This window comes from Cornus florida, unplaced genomic scaffold, assembly GCF_030987335.1.
Source record: "Cornus florida cultivar Cherokee Brave unplaced genomic scaffold, ASM3098733v1 CherokeeBrave_3.0.0_Hap2_Chr11, whole genome shotgun sequence".
Classification (NCBI taxonomy): Eukaryota; Viridiplantae; Streptophyta; class Magnoliopsida; order Cornales; family Cornaceae; genus Cornus; species Cornus florida.
In genome coordinates, this window is record NW_026775581.1 from 21,173,264 (window position 1) to 21,187,326 (window position 14,063).

The window sequence follows — 14,063 nt, forward strand, 5'->3', positions numbered from 1 at the left end:
ATTTCCTTTGTTTGATGTTTGTCTTGAGAAAAAGAAAAAAGAAAAAATTGCAAATTTAGATTTGGAAATTTGGAAACTGGAGATTAATTTTGCTTAACCATTGAATTATTTCTATTTTTATTCTAATTTTCTCATCAAATACTAGTCAAAACCATATTTATTAAAATTTGCCACAATTTCTGATTTTTCTTCAAAAAGGGAAACGTTACTAACTAAAAAAAAAGTATATTATTTTTTAACAACCTTTAAAAATCAACATTTGGCAAAATGGGATTTCCCCAATTTGGAATTGAAATTCTGCGTAGTAGTTCAAAATTTAAAACTAACTTTTCTTCTAATTTAATTTCAAAATATATATTAAATATAGATTCTTTGCAACCCAATTCAATATTTTACTATAAAGAAATTATTATTATTATTATTATTTTCTTTAGAGACCATTAAAATTTCAAATACACAATCTTACCAAGCACTGGATCAAAGATTGTAATCTAGTGGTGCCTCACCTTCTAAAGTTAGAGGTAGAGGTTCAAGTTCTATTAAAAACAAGTGTGTGGATTACCTTTCTTGCCAAGGCTAGAAAAGAAAAAAAAAAAAATCCCCGAAGCAAACGATGATTGTTCTCACAAGATTCAATCCATATTATGTAATATTATGCAATTCTAGTGTGTAATTTGCTAATTTGAATAGATAAGAGTGCCAGATAAAAACAGGTTAGGGTTATAAACACTCGATTCAACAAACTCTGCAAAGATGATCCATAATGGGACAAACTTTGTTTCCATCACAGTAACCTGAATCACCTGATACAGTATTCCTGAAACCAAATCATCTCCACTAATATAAAATGCAGCTTCAAATCCTTCCATTGATCTCAGCATTAAAAGAAGGGACCAAACTGAGATGAAACTTTCTTGGTTCTGTACCAGTCTGTTGGGAAACAGGGGCTTCTATGAACTAAAAGCGCTTTTAAGCCCCCAAAAGCTAAAAGCAGCGTTTGAAAAGCCCATCCAAATGAGGCCTATATCTGTTATACAAACTAACAAACTAAAGAAAGCACTTCCACTGATCTCTTTTTTCCAGTATTCTCTGTGTTTCTCTGCATCAGTTACATCGAGAGTGTAACTGAATCTGTTGCAGCGGTGGATGCTCCATTATGCGTGTCACATCTACGTTCACCACCCTTTACATCATCACCGCCACCGCTGCCTTCATCATCACCACCATCACCATCTTTGTTGTCATCTTCGTCCATGGAGGTCCCATTCCTCACCTGCAACAGCTAGTCTAATCACTGAGACAGGCCTTACTCGTCAAGAACGACAAAAGTATTACTTCAAAAAAACTACAATTTTCCTTTCTAAAAGAAAGAAGAGAAAAATATGAGCTATTTTTTTTATCAGAAAGTATCCACATGCAGATAATCGAAAACTTTGGTCAATGTGCTTGACTAACCTGCATCATTTTGTGTTGTTGGAGAAGGGTAATTAAAGTGTCATCTGTACTACTTCGCACTATAAAAACTGCTAATAACCCAACAAGGAATTCCTTCAAAGAAACATCGTTTTGGAGCAAGGATAACCGCCCTATCTTGCTGGCCTGGAAGCTACCGCAACTAAAAGAAAATGAAGGAAGAAGGCATTAGCATTAGAAAGACTACAGAGGCATTCCAGGCATAGGAACTAATAAAGAAACCCGCAAACAATCCCATTTGGAGCGAGGATAACCATGCATCAAAGTGCAGCTGAACAGCACACCAAATATATTTCATAAAATTTACAGTCAAGGATAACCATGCAATGTGATACCGATAATTCATCTATTTCAATGTTCTATTATTATTTTTAATTATCTCTATCTTTGATTCCAAATTATGAACAATGTTGCAGAATGAACAACATTACTAATGAAACAGGTAAAATCCAACTCTTATATAAACAGATCATGCACAAGACAAAATCCAAGCAATTTTCATAACAAAAAAGTTAATGTAATGGACATGGTTGATAAAGCTTTTAATGAAGGCAATATGTCTAGCAGGGTTACTAAATGGTTCCCTCACGAGCACATGCATTCAATGAATCCTTTTAGCAGCAAGTAAGGAAAGGCCATCATCCAATGTTGGTTACATTGTGCTGTGGTGTTAGGAGAGCAGACACTCTTCATGTAATTCATATTACATTCTCAAACAAGAAATTTCCACACTTCATAAATACTAATGGTGAAGTTATATACATGGACTTCATGGACACTCTTTATGTAGTTGAAACAGAAAACAGTTCTTCATACATTCCAAGTGCTCCAGAAAGAAGTCTAATTGTCTCTAATACGGTGGCATATGCCATAAGTTCATTATTCTTTGCAACCAATTGACAGATATGAGATGCAGTGGAAAACCACAGGTTGCAATTGTGACTTTACTAGAGCTTTAGGTAAAAAACCAACAGTATAAATAGAAACCAAAGTGATGGATCATGGGAAGACGGAAGGTTACTGGGTTTTTTATTTTTATTTTTAACTATTATTATTATTATTATTAGGAAATACCAATTAATTGAACAAGTCATGCACAACATCTGAAATTTTCTGATTATAAAGGTATTGCAGTAAACACAACAAATTGGAGAAAATCAATGACATGAAATTAAAGATAGCATACACACAGACATACAAACTAACTAACTAACTATATATATATAGCAACTTAAATGGTCTAGGACATTAGGGTGTATAATACTTTATAAACCCAATTGGGTTAATGGTGTTTGGTTTGGTTGCTTTGTTGCGTCTATGGTGGGTGTGGTGTTTGGATGGCAAATACCCACAAGACCCAAATGGGTGCATGGTGTTAGGTTTAGTTGCTCTATTACGACTATGGCGGGAGTAGTGTTTGGATTGCACATACCCACAAGACCCAATTTTCTTGGCTTCTGGGTCTTGTGGTTTGGGTTGGTTTGGTGAGTTTGACACCGAGTTTGGAGGTAACTGAGTTGACCCGGGCGAGGAAGGTGACGATGATGGAGATCACCAAGGAAGAAGGGTTGATTGAAGGCGATGGGTGTTGTCGGAGCAGGTCGATTGACGAAATAGACAATTGTTGTCGTAGAAGTCTTGGGTGTCCACCTTATGTGATAAGAGTCATTTACGGTGAAGAGAGAGAGAGTGAAATACAGGTGAAAGGATGAGGGTATTTTTGGAATAACAAAACGAACCCATGGTAAATGGTTGGCACATGCTCAATAAGGGGCAGTTTGGTCATAAATAGGATTTGCAAGAGCACGTGACCATCACATGCACATTTAACATTAAAAACTGACAACCAACACGCCAGTAGCCTAGCGGTACCGGACTCCTACTTCCTAAAGGGAGGTCAGGGGTTCAAGTCTCGGTGAAGGCATGTGTGTGTGAGTACCAACTAAAAAAAAACAACAAACCTGACAAAATTGGGATAATGTGATCACTTTTAATAGTGTTAGGGGTTTTCTGAAATAGGTTGGGGGTTTATGATCAAAATTTGAAAGTAGTGGAGGTTTTTTGAAATTAGCCCTAATATATATATGAATACATCAAGAATGAGATTCTAATTTAAAAACTGAAGGTAGCAATCTTCTCATTCATCAATCACTAGAAGTAAAATTTAATCGTTTCTAGTAACTTTCTATAGAGGGCTAAACATCTATTGATTATTTTAAAAAATATATTCCAGATTACCTATTATTGCCCAGGCAAGGACCCTAGAGGGGGGGTTGAATAAGGTCTTCTAACAAAATATGGTAAATTCTTGATTTGATTCACTCTTGAATTCCTAAACTTATGATCAACGAGATCTATGATGGTGTTTTAGTATGATACCTTTGAATTATGCTTTCCTATTAAATTAAGGTCCTTATTGTGAATTGCAATTATGAAAGACAAACATATCATCCTTGATTACCAGGATGATTACGTTGGAAATATGAGCTGAGTCAAAAGAAAGGATTGAGCTGGATGAAGAATTGCTTCTTTATACTTGAATGTGAGACACAAGTATATTATGTATCCTATTTAAGCACAAGATGAGTAGCTATGATAATTCACTTGAGAGATTGGTTGCATAATCTGTTCAAACTAAAATCCCATAAATCAGTTCACATAAATGACACAGGCTTTTATTTCTTCTCTTTGCCTATCTGTGTTACTGACTGTTATCGGCTTGATAGCAGCGGGGTCGCGTGGGATGTGCGTTTTAGGCTTTCTTTCCAGGATTGGGAGATGGACGAGGTATGTGTTTTTTGGATTTGTTGTATCAGCAGAAGGATGTTGGCAGAGGTAGTGATGACATTTTGTGGGTTCCATCCACCCATAGCAGATTTGGTGTTCGGTCCACGTTCCTTTGTTTGTCCAATTTCATTGATCATGATTTCCCATGGAAGACTATTTGGCGTTCTAAGGCTCCGCTTAGAGTCGCTTTCTTTGTTTGGACTGCCGTTTAGGGCAAGATTTTGACGTTAGACAATTTGAGGAAGAGAGGCAACACCATTGTTAATTGGTGTTGTCTATGCAAAACAGATGGTGAGTCTGTGGATCACATTCTTATGCACTGTCCTGTGACGTATGATTGTTGGAACCTCATCCTTGGCATTTTTGGCATTCATTGGGTAATGCCCCAATCCTCCATAGGATTGATTAACGCATGGAGAAGATGCCCAATGAAAAGCCATGCTCGTGACTATTGGAGGATAGTTCCACATTGTGTTTGGTGGTGTATATAGAGAGAGAGGAATAACAGAAGTTTTGAAGGAAAGGAAGCGTCTGTTGCGACTTTAAAAATGCATATTCTTCGTTCTGTTTTCTGTTATGTGTAAGGAAGCGATTGCTCCTCGACTGTTAACTTAGTTGACCTTTTGGACTCTACTGGTTCTTAGGTTCAATTTTCGTTTTTTGTATTAGGGACGCGTTCCCCTTTTGAATGCTTTTCTAATCGAATTTTATTTATCAAAAAAAATTTCTTCTCTTTGCCTATACAACAGTCAGACTACAACTTTAAAGCTTAAGCAGATAAGGAAGAGTAAAAACGAAAAGTTGGGTTAACCTACGCGTGGATGCATTCTGCCTTACTGGTCTATTTCGCAAAACAGCTATACTTAACATTTACGTTATTTGGACATACGAAAGCAGTATAATTAAAGAAGTACAGAATGGCATGATAAATAAATGAATTAGCTGAAGAAGTAAAGGTAATGGCTAGAGAAATGCAAGCCAACAAACACCAAGGTTTTTTAATGGTTCAGTACCACGCGTACATCCATGAGGATTCACTAGCTGCTTCTCTTTGGGTGAAAAGCAACCCCATTTGCCCCCATATAGGGTCATCTACTCTTTTAAGGGCTCAGAAGTAACCCATATACATTGCTCCACCATCAGCCCATTTGCCAAGTGAACAACCTGGACTTCTCTAAAAGTGTACATAAAAGATTGTAGTAACCAGATATAATGATTTGGCGCTTAATGGACTGATACAACAGTGTATCTCACAACCTAGAGTCGTGGAATAAGTAATTCATGGTAAAAGCACGACTCAAGGTGTATATTATGGACCTTATAAACATAAATGTATGAGTGTTTGATTATGGTTCATCTGACGAGCAATTTCAGCCATCAAAAGAAATTGATCTGAGTATTCTCAATGATCATCTCTGTGGATTGGGAATTATGCTTAGTAGGGCTGTAAATGAATCAAACGTTCGACAAAAAGCTCGAGCTCGGCTCGTTAAAAGCTCGGTTTCGTTTGTTTAATAAATGAACCAAACTCAAAAAAAATTTATGTGTTCGATTATTAAATGAACCAATCTCAAACAACTCTCAGCTCAGCTCATTTGTCCATGAACATGTTCGTGAACAAGCTTGTCAAACAACTTGTTTTGAGCTCGAATATATATATACAATTTATATTATATAAATTTTGGTATTTTAACAATATGCTTAGTAACTATTCGTATTTAAAATCATTTTAACTTGTATAATAGTCTAAGCTCAGCCCAACCCAACCCAACATATATTACTTCTAAAAATGAAGTGGCCCAAAACCCAAGTCCATCTCTATTATCCAGCCCACTGTAAATCTCTCTATTTTTATTTAGTTTTTTAACCCAAGTGCAAAGCTATCTATATCATATCGCCTCTCTCATTCCCAAACAACCCTAGACGCAGTTACCTTCTCTCTCATTCAAACACAACCATAGCCGCAACCACCAAAATCTATACGCAACGGATGCAAAATTTAGGAAGGCAAATGGGTTTTGCTACTAGTCTACCTCCACCTAAGGTTATGGCTGGAGTAACAACCTCAGGCTACTAGTTTTGCAACTCAGTGGAAACAGAAGCAATACAGATCCTTTGCCAAATGGTTCAGTGAGTCCCTCTCTCTTTCTCTCTCTGTGAACTGAACGGTAGGGTGAAACAGATCAGATAATAACGATGATTTTTTTTTCACTCCCACCGGTGACGCGCACATAAACGAGCTTCAGTCGAGCCGTTTGAGCTCGTTCAAACAGTTGAGAGCCGAGCTCGATCTAGGCTACTCGAAGCTCAATCAAGCTCGAGCCGAGCTCAAGCACCTCTGTGGAGTAGCCGAGCCGAGCCCAAACACTCCAAAGCTCGACTCGGCTCGGCTCGGCTCGGCTCGGCTCAATTACAGCCCTAATGCTTAGTGTAGTGAATCTCAATCATCAACTCTTTCACTCACATATTGGTGTACTGGTTTTTGTACCCAATTTCTCACTCACTCTTAGGGCTGTAAATGAACCAAACGTTCGACAAACTGCTCGAGTTCGGCTCGTTAAGAACTCGATTCATGTTCATTTGCTTAGTAAATGAACCAAGCTCAAACAAGATTTCCAAGCTCGTTTAATAAACAAACCAATCTCAAACAACATCCGGCTCGGCTCATATGTTCGTGAACATGTTCTTGTTTGGGCTCGTGAAGATTATAGAGATAATTTTATAATTTTATTTTATGAAGGCTTAGTCCACAGGCCCATTAAATTATTTAGTCCTTTTTGTTTTAGATGTAAAACTCAACCCAACCCAACCCAACCTAATTTTATCATTTATTCATTTTAAAACAAAAACCAAGCCCATCTGTACAATCCAACCCAAGCCCATGTCTTATTAAAGTCTAACCCTAATCATCTTCCCTTTTTGTAAAATTATCAGTAGCCCAAGCAGCAGCGGCAACACACTCAGCAATCTGCCAGCGAACACCAGACTCCATGGACACTTCAAGGACTTGATCTTCTGTCTCTCTCTTACTGTATTTTATCATCGAATCTTACTTCCCTCTCTTTCTCTTTTTATATTTTATCATCTCATCAACCCCTTTCTTTTATTATGTTATCTCTCTCTTTTCTCTCATATCCCATGGGGTATTTGTGAATTTGAGTATCATCGTGGTGAAAACTGAAGATCGGTGCTTAGGTTTCGACGATGCCGATCATCCATCGTGGTGAATACTGAAGATCGATGCTGTTTCGACGATGCATTACAGTGTAAACGAGCTTGATTCGAGCCGTACTTGAGCTCATCAAACAGCTTCGAGCCGAGCTCGATCATGGCTGAGCCACGCTCGGCCGAACTCAAGCCGAGCTCGAACATGACTAGGATTTGCCGAGCCAAGCCTAAACACTTCAAAACTTGACTCGGTTCGGCTCGATTACAGCCCTACTCACTCTCACTCCATTAGAGTACTGATCTATGTATTATGTTCCATTCAATCTCAATCTCACACGAGCACTGGTTTATGCGCCCGACTTCACTCACATTCAGTTTCTAAACTCAAATTCACTCACTCTTTCTCACTTGAGTACTGATTTTTGTACTCGGTTTCACTCAAATTCACATACTGAGATCATGGAGGTCAGTACGCTACTACTCTCAAATTGAATTGTTGGAGGGGTATTTATAGCTCTTTGGAGTGTATAACACTGTGTTTGGAGAGGAAGTTAGTTTGAAACGGGAGACATTCGTGTAAGACGTCTTTGCTAGGTGTCTTGGTAGTGCATATGTCGTTCAGCTTTTGATTTCTTTTCAAATCAACTAAGACTTTCAACACAATTCAAATAAAAGAGCTGTTTGAGTAGTCATCACAAGTTATCTCGTGTCAGCGCATTCAGCGGCATTAAATGTTGAGGCGATCTTAGTCAGACTTGGACTATAAAGTCATGACGTAAGGGCTCGTCTGTAAAGCGAAGGTAAGACGACATATAGAGATACACTATCTCATGAAGGCGTCTATAAACAAGGGAAATACTGGGAAAGGTTTATGTTTTGGAATGTACAAGATTGCCTCGATGTAAAACCATAAAATGGAGAGGACAAGACTTATTTCAATAACTTATTTGGTCATAATTAAAGTTCTTGGTTTGTATACCTAGAGACCTATATACTGAGGCTTAAAGGTCTTAGACACTTTGTGGTTAAGGGATTGAGCTTTTAAAATCAAGTTACTAAATCATAACTTCATATTTAAACTAGCACTCACCCAATCCTAACATACCCAAGTCTTGATCATCAGATGAGCTTTCAGGTTGATCTTGACAACACTTGAGTTTGTCAGCAGCTCTGTCAATTTGAACTTTATGTTTCAAGGAGAGCCTTTGAGCTTCTGTTTCATGGATTAACTCACCTGCCTGAGTCTTGAACTCTGAAATTCAATGAGGTTGAGTTCCTTGACTACTACAATCCTTTCTATGTACCTGAGTGTATATGTTAATCTGAAATGCAGCACACTCAATTAGATAGTTAAATTGCACATTAATATATTATAATCATCAAAACTACCAAGTTAAGCTTGGTTAGAGAGCATTTAGGCCAACACCTGTCATTCATCAAAATTGGAAACTAAACTACTGGACTGAACCTTCACTTATTTAGATACACAATGCCAATTTCCTAATTTCTCATTATATTCTCATTCCATCATTGGTCAACATGATTCTATTACCACTGGGCCATTAGCCCAGCTAGTGTAACCTCTCCTTTTTTCTTTTCTTTTTTTGATAAGTAGGGTATAACCTCTCCTCCCTTGAAGGGGAAATGAGGAATTCAAGTCCCACAGTGGGCATTTGTGGGTGTGCATATTTACCTAACCAAAAAAAAAGAAGATCCTATTGGTCCGTTCATGTTCTAGATGCCAGCTGAGCAGATCCAGAAGACAATGCTTAGATGAGATTCCCAAAAAGCAAATACCATACCTCTTTTATCAATAGGAAAATGACACTCTGGCTTTCATCTCAATATCAATCTCCAAAGGCACTGAATCAGGACTTGGAGTGTCTGAAGTTATCAGGCACTATATATATATATATACACACAGATATATATATATTTCCTAGTTGGTACTCACACACACGTCTCTTTTGAGACTTGTACCCTTGACCTCTCTTTGGGAAATAAGAGGCAGATACCGCTAGGCCACTGTCCCGTTGGTGGCACTATATATCTTGAAGGACTTCAGTATATAATAGAGCATATCAGCTGTTCAAATAGTTATTCTTGTGGTATAATATCCAAAAATGCATATAAATTTGCCATCTGGTTTAATTTGATTTGAAAAAAGATCAACTGCACCTGGCCTCCTTGTGTCTTCTTGGGTAACATTCTATGTTTTTCAACCCTGATAATGCAAGGGTTCGAGGTATTATAAAATACCTCATTTTTAGTTATTTTTATTTATCAAAAAATAAAAAAAATAAAAAAAAAAAAACGATCAACTGCTCTGTTTTCCCTGCTGCTTTTGGTAATGTGGAAGAACCATACCATCAAAACATTTCCAGAAAACATACTTCTAACGTGTTGGAGAAAAAGGAACAGCATATAATCAATACCATCATCATGGGACACCCCTCATCCAACAATATTTATATGTATTCTGTTTCAAGTTTCGCTCTAAATAGCATGGCGGTTATGTTTCTTAAGTGCAATAAACTTGGCAAGAGACAGATGACATCCACCAAGGCTAAAATGATTTTGAAAGGCTTCATCTAGGAATAGCTTCATTATCAAAAAGTTCAAATCTCTTCAAGTTTGAGAAGAAGAATATGATGACCATGATGAAGTGATTATGACAATGACAGCGATGATTAATCATCGTGATGGAGTCCAGAATGAACCAGATCTTATGTATCTCAACTATACTAATTCCCGGACTTTCTCCATTATCACTTTGCTTATTCATGTCTGTGTTAGTGTTTTATATTTTTATTTTTTGTCGACATTGGCAGTCCATGCAGAAAAACAAAGCCTTAATTTTGTAATTGATAGAAAGGATTTTTTTTTTTTTGATAAGTAAAAGTCGATTAGAAGAGAGTTCAAAAGGGGAATAGAAAGGATATTTTAACAAAAGAGAAAAGATGTGGGGATTTTCAAACCAATTTCATTTTTCCTGTAGGTTTCAGACCTTTTCATTTATCCTTGTGTTTGATTGGACCAATAATCATACAAAAAAACCAACAGGTACCAAACAAAGTGGTAATTGTAACAGCCACAAAGATAAGAAGGCAGTAATAAGCAAAAGAAGAGAACTTGGGAGCGGATTAAAACCACTAACCTGTTGTTCTGTGTCCTATTGTCCTTGGCTCCAATCCGCAATGGTGCTCCAATCTAGTCATGAACCAAAGCACATAGGATCTCATTCAGTGGGTATGAAATTCTGCATCTTGGGTCAAATATGTTCAAAACATTATCCTCTAATTCTCAACCTTCCTTTGCCAAAGCTAGAGGGTCGTTGCTTGGTCCAGTAGACGTTTGGGCAGTCAATCATGAAGAACATGAGTCTGATCTGAAGGTAGCTACTTTGTACAAATAATGGCAAAAAACAGATTACCTAGTCAAACATCCAGCAGCTACATACATTGGACCAGCATTGGGTAGTGTGGACTTGGCCGCAAGTCCATAACTACAATCCATTCTGTTGCGCACTTCTAACAGTAGTTTCCAAAACACGAGTCAGTGCCCTCTTGAATACCTTATCCAATGGGCAAAGAGATTGTCCATCTTCCAAACTCTTTTAACAGCTTTAACACTTGGACATAGTCACAACCACACCAAAGGAAAGCCTATTGTGACCAGTATCAAGCAGGACAGCTCCACTAAGAGCATGTGCCCTCTTGAACAGTAAAGGACTTTGCCATCACAAAAAGAATGTGAATCCAATCCATAGTTTATGAGACAAACAAAATATTAGTGGGATTCACAATCTGAACTGACGAGGAAGACGGCCACATTGGCTCTGCAATCTCAGAATCTCTTTAGCAAAGTCCTGATTACCAGTCAGCAATAGCCCATTCAAGACACGGTTAAAAGTAAACTTTCGAGGAAGAAACCCTCTATCAACCATCTCTATCAACAACTTCCCAGCCACCAACAAATCATCTGATTTCTTCCTAACAAACATCGCACTTATCAAAATATTATAGGTATCCAAATTGGGCAGACAAAGTTCATTACCCATCTTCTCAAACACTTCCAAACCCTTCTCAATTTCTCCATCTTCACAGTAATAACGTATCACAAAGTTATATATCTGAACATTTGGCTCACACTCATCATCCTTCATTCTACCCATAAATTCCATTGCCCTATCCATTTCTCCTGCATGACATAATCCTCTAATGACCACACTATACGTCGTCGTATTGGGCTCATACCCCTTCCTTACCATCTCCTCAAAAACCAAAACAGCATTTTCCACACTATCTTTCTTGCAAAGAACCTGAATCAAAGCATTATATGTCGCAACCGATGGAAGTACTCCTGCCCCAATCATCTCATCGAAAACCTTCCAAGCTTTTTTCACCTCACCAGCAACACCAAATCCATGAACCACAGTAGTATACGTGACAACATCAATGTCACATTCTCTCTTCTTCATCTGCAAGAAGAACTCCCAAGCTTCTTTAATTTGACCAGCCCTAAAGAACCCTTTAAGCAATATATTATACGTCGTTAGAGTCGGATCCAAACCTCTCTCCACCATCTCCTTCAAAATCTGCAAGGCCTTGGGCGTTTGCTTAACCAAACAAAACCCATTTGCAATTATATTATAACTAATTGTATCAGCTCTAAACCTACCTCTAAAAACCTTCAAAAGCGAGTAAGCCTTTTCAACCCGTTTGGATTTGCAAAGCACATCAAGAAATGTATTGAAAGAATGCAAATTCTGAGGACAACCATGTTCATGCATTGACAAGAATATCTTAACAGCTCTATCAGGTTTGCCAGCAGCAACGTACCTTTCAGTCAAAATTGCGAAGGTTTTGGGGCTGGGACCAAGACTGCGAGTCCTCATTAGGGCCACGAGGGTCCAGAGGGTCTTGTAATCGCGCATGCGGGCGGCGATGTCGATGGCGTGGTCGAACGCGTCGGCGGAGTGGGTGTAGGTGCGGTGGCGATCGACGTGATTGAAGAATTGGAGGGCTTTGGGACCGTCGTTCCAGAGGCGTTTGAGGACTCTGTTGACGAGGTCGGGCGACCATTGAACTGGGTTTTCTTCGAGGGCTAGGGCAAGTGCTTGTGGGTCAGTTCTGAGGACGAGGTGGGCGATTGCCGCGTCGTCTTGGGGTGGCGGTGGGGGCGTTGGTGGTGGTGGAGCGGTGGTTAGGTTGTGAGAAGGGTGTTTCAGAGGGGTGTGGTGGCGGATTTTGGGGATTCTATACAGGGTTAGCATTTTGAAATAGGCTGAGTGTGGGCTATGTACCGTTTGTTATGGAGATTTTATCAGGGGGGTTTGTTTTGTCCACATTGAAATTTGAAGCAAGATGTTTCAGTTGGAATTTTGATTCTCAACAAGTTCAGAAATAAGTGGCAAGTGATTATTCAGACCATAAATTGTTTCAGTTGGAATTTGGTTCCTCACCAAGAAAGCTTCACTGCAAGATTTGAGTAAGTGGTAAAACTTCATTTCAATCTGTTAAATTTGGTGCTGTCTCATTTTCAAAAACATTTTGGTAGTAACAAATACTATCAAAACATATTTTATTTTGCTTGACTACACTATTTAAAAAGAACCTTTTCTAAGTTAAAATTTAACATTATCTTAAATTAAATTATTCACACATTGGTATATGGCATTTTAAATAAATCTATGATTAATATTAGACCATATAGACAAATTTAATAAAAAGTAGACAAGACAAAAGACGTCTACCTTAACGTGATGTCTACGTTAACGTGGTTACTAGAATCCAGAACTCTCAATCATCTCTCATAAATAACAAGTCCAACAATAATTTTAACCAAAATCAACATAAATGTTACGAAATCATATCTCATTCATTTGGTTATATATCATATAAGCAAATCGGTTTCATGAAATTAATCAGACAGAGAAAAATTATGGGAAATCAGAAGATTAAAACAACCTAAGAAAGAGAGTGTGGCCATCTTCTATTGTTTGCCGGCGACGAGCGGACTGTCAGACGAAAGAATGAAGAGAATATGCTAAGACTACAAGATTTCATTTGACTCAACCTCCAGCATTATTGTCTTCCCCATTAGGGTTTTCATGAAGATTTGTATTTTCTTCGGCGGGTTCTGTGAATTTCACTGTTTGAATGGCTTAAGGTTACTTTCTATCCTCCAAGACCATATTAATCACGTCTCAGAATACCAGAATTTAAAGCCGATTGGTAACAAAGAATGAAGAAAGCTGAAACACTGTGTAAATAATGAAGAAAGTTGATACACTGCCTACTAACGACGTTTCTTTATTGTGGCCCTAAATCGACAAAGTATTGTAAGTTTTATTAAATTAGTTGATGTGGTGTAATAAAAACCATAAATTTATTTAGAATGTCATGAATCGGTGATTCAATTTAGAATAATATAGAGAGTTTTAAACTTAGAATAATAAAACAAAAAACATGAAATAAACAAGCCCTAAACTTTCAATTTAGTTTCACAAAATGTTGGATAGAGATTTGGATCGAGCTTATACAATATAATTCAGTAAAAATATATTTTTAGTAATTATATTTTTACTAAATAAATGAATAATAATATATTTATGGATAAAATAAATAAAAGTC

At 37.7% G+C, this 14,063-nt stretch overlaps 1 protein-coding gene across 4 annotated transcripts; it reads right to left on the bottom strand.

Annotated features, from left to right (window-relative positions):
- Nucleotides 1-818: 818 nt before the first annotated feature.
- Nucleotides 819-12,913, bottom strand: LOC132283664 (pentatricopeptide repeat-containing protein At1g74900, mitochondrial). Of its 4 annotated transcripts, none has more exons than XM_059785663.1 (4): nucleotides 10,586-12,913; nucleotides 8,534-8,750; nucleotides 1,456-1,615; nucleotides 819-1,273 (listed from the first exon to the last, which is right to left on the bottom strand). In XM_059785663.1, exon 1 carries the CDS (start codon nucleotides 12,701-12,703, stop codon nucleotides 11,228-11,230), a length of 1,476 nt encoding a protein of 491 aa, XP_059641646.1. In that variant the 5' UTR covers nucleotides 12,704-12,913; the 3' UTR covers nucleotides 819-1,273; nucleotides 1,456-1,615; nucleotides 8,534-8,750; nucleotides 10,586-11,227. The 4 variants fall into 4 exon arrangements, with proteins under 4 accessions (XP_059641646.1, XP_059641645.1, XP_059641644.1 ...); XM_059785662.1 differs by having other exon boundaries at nucleotides 8,519-8,750; XM_059785661.1 differs by lacking the exon at nucleotides 8,534-8,750.
- Between the last annotated feature and the right edge of the window lie 1,150 nt (nucleotides 12,914-14,063).

Excerpts from the sequence above, each read along its gene's own strand:
- LOC132283664 (XM_059785661.1), bottom strand. The coding sequence starts at position 12,703 with ATGCTAACCCTGTATAGAATCCCCAAAATCCGCCACCACACCCCTCTG.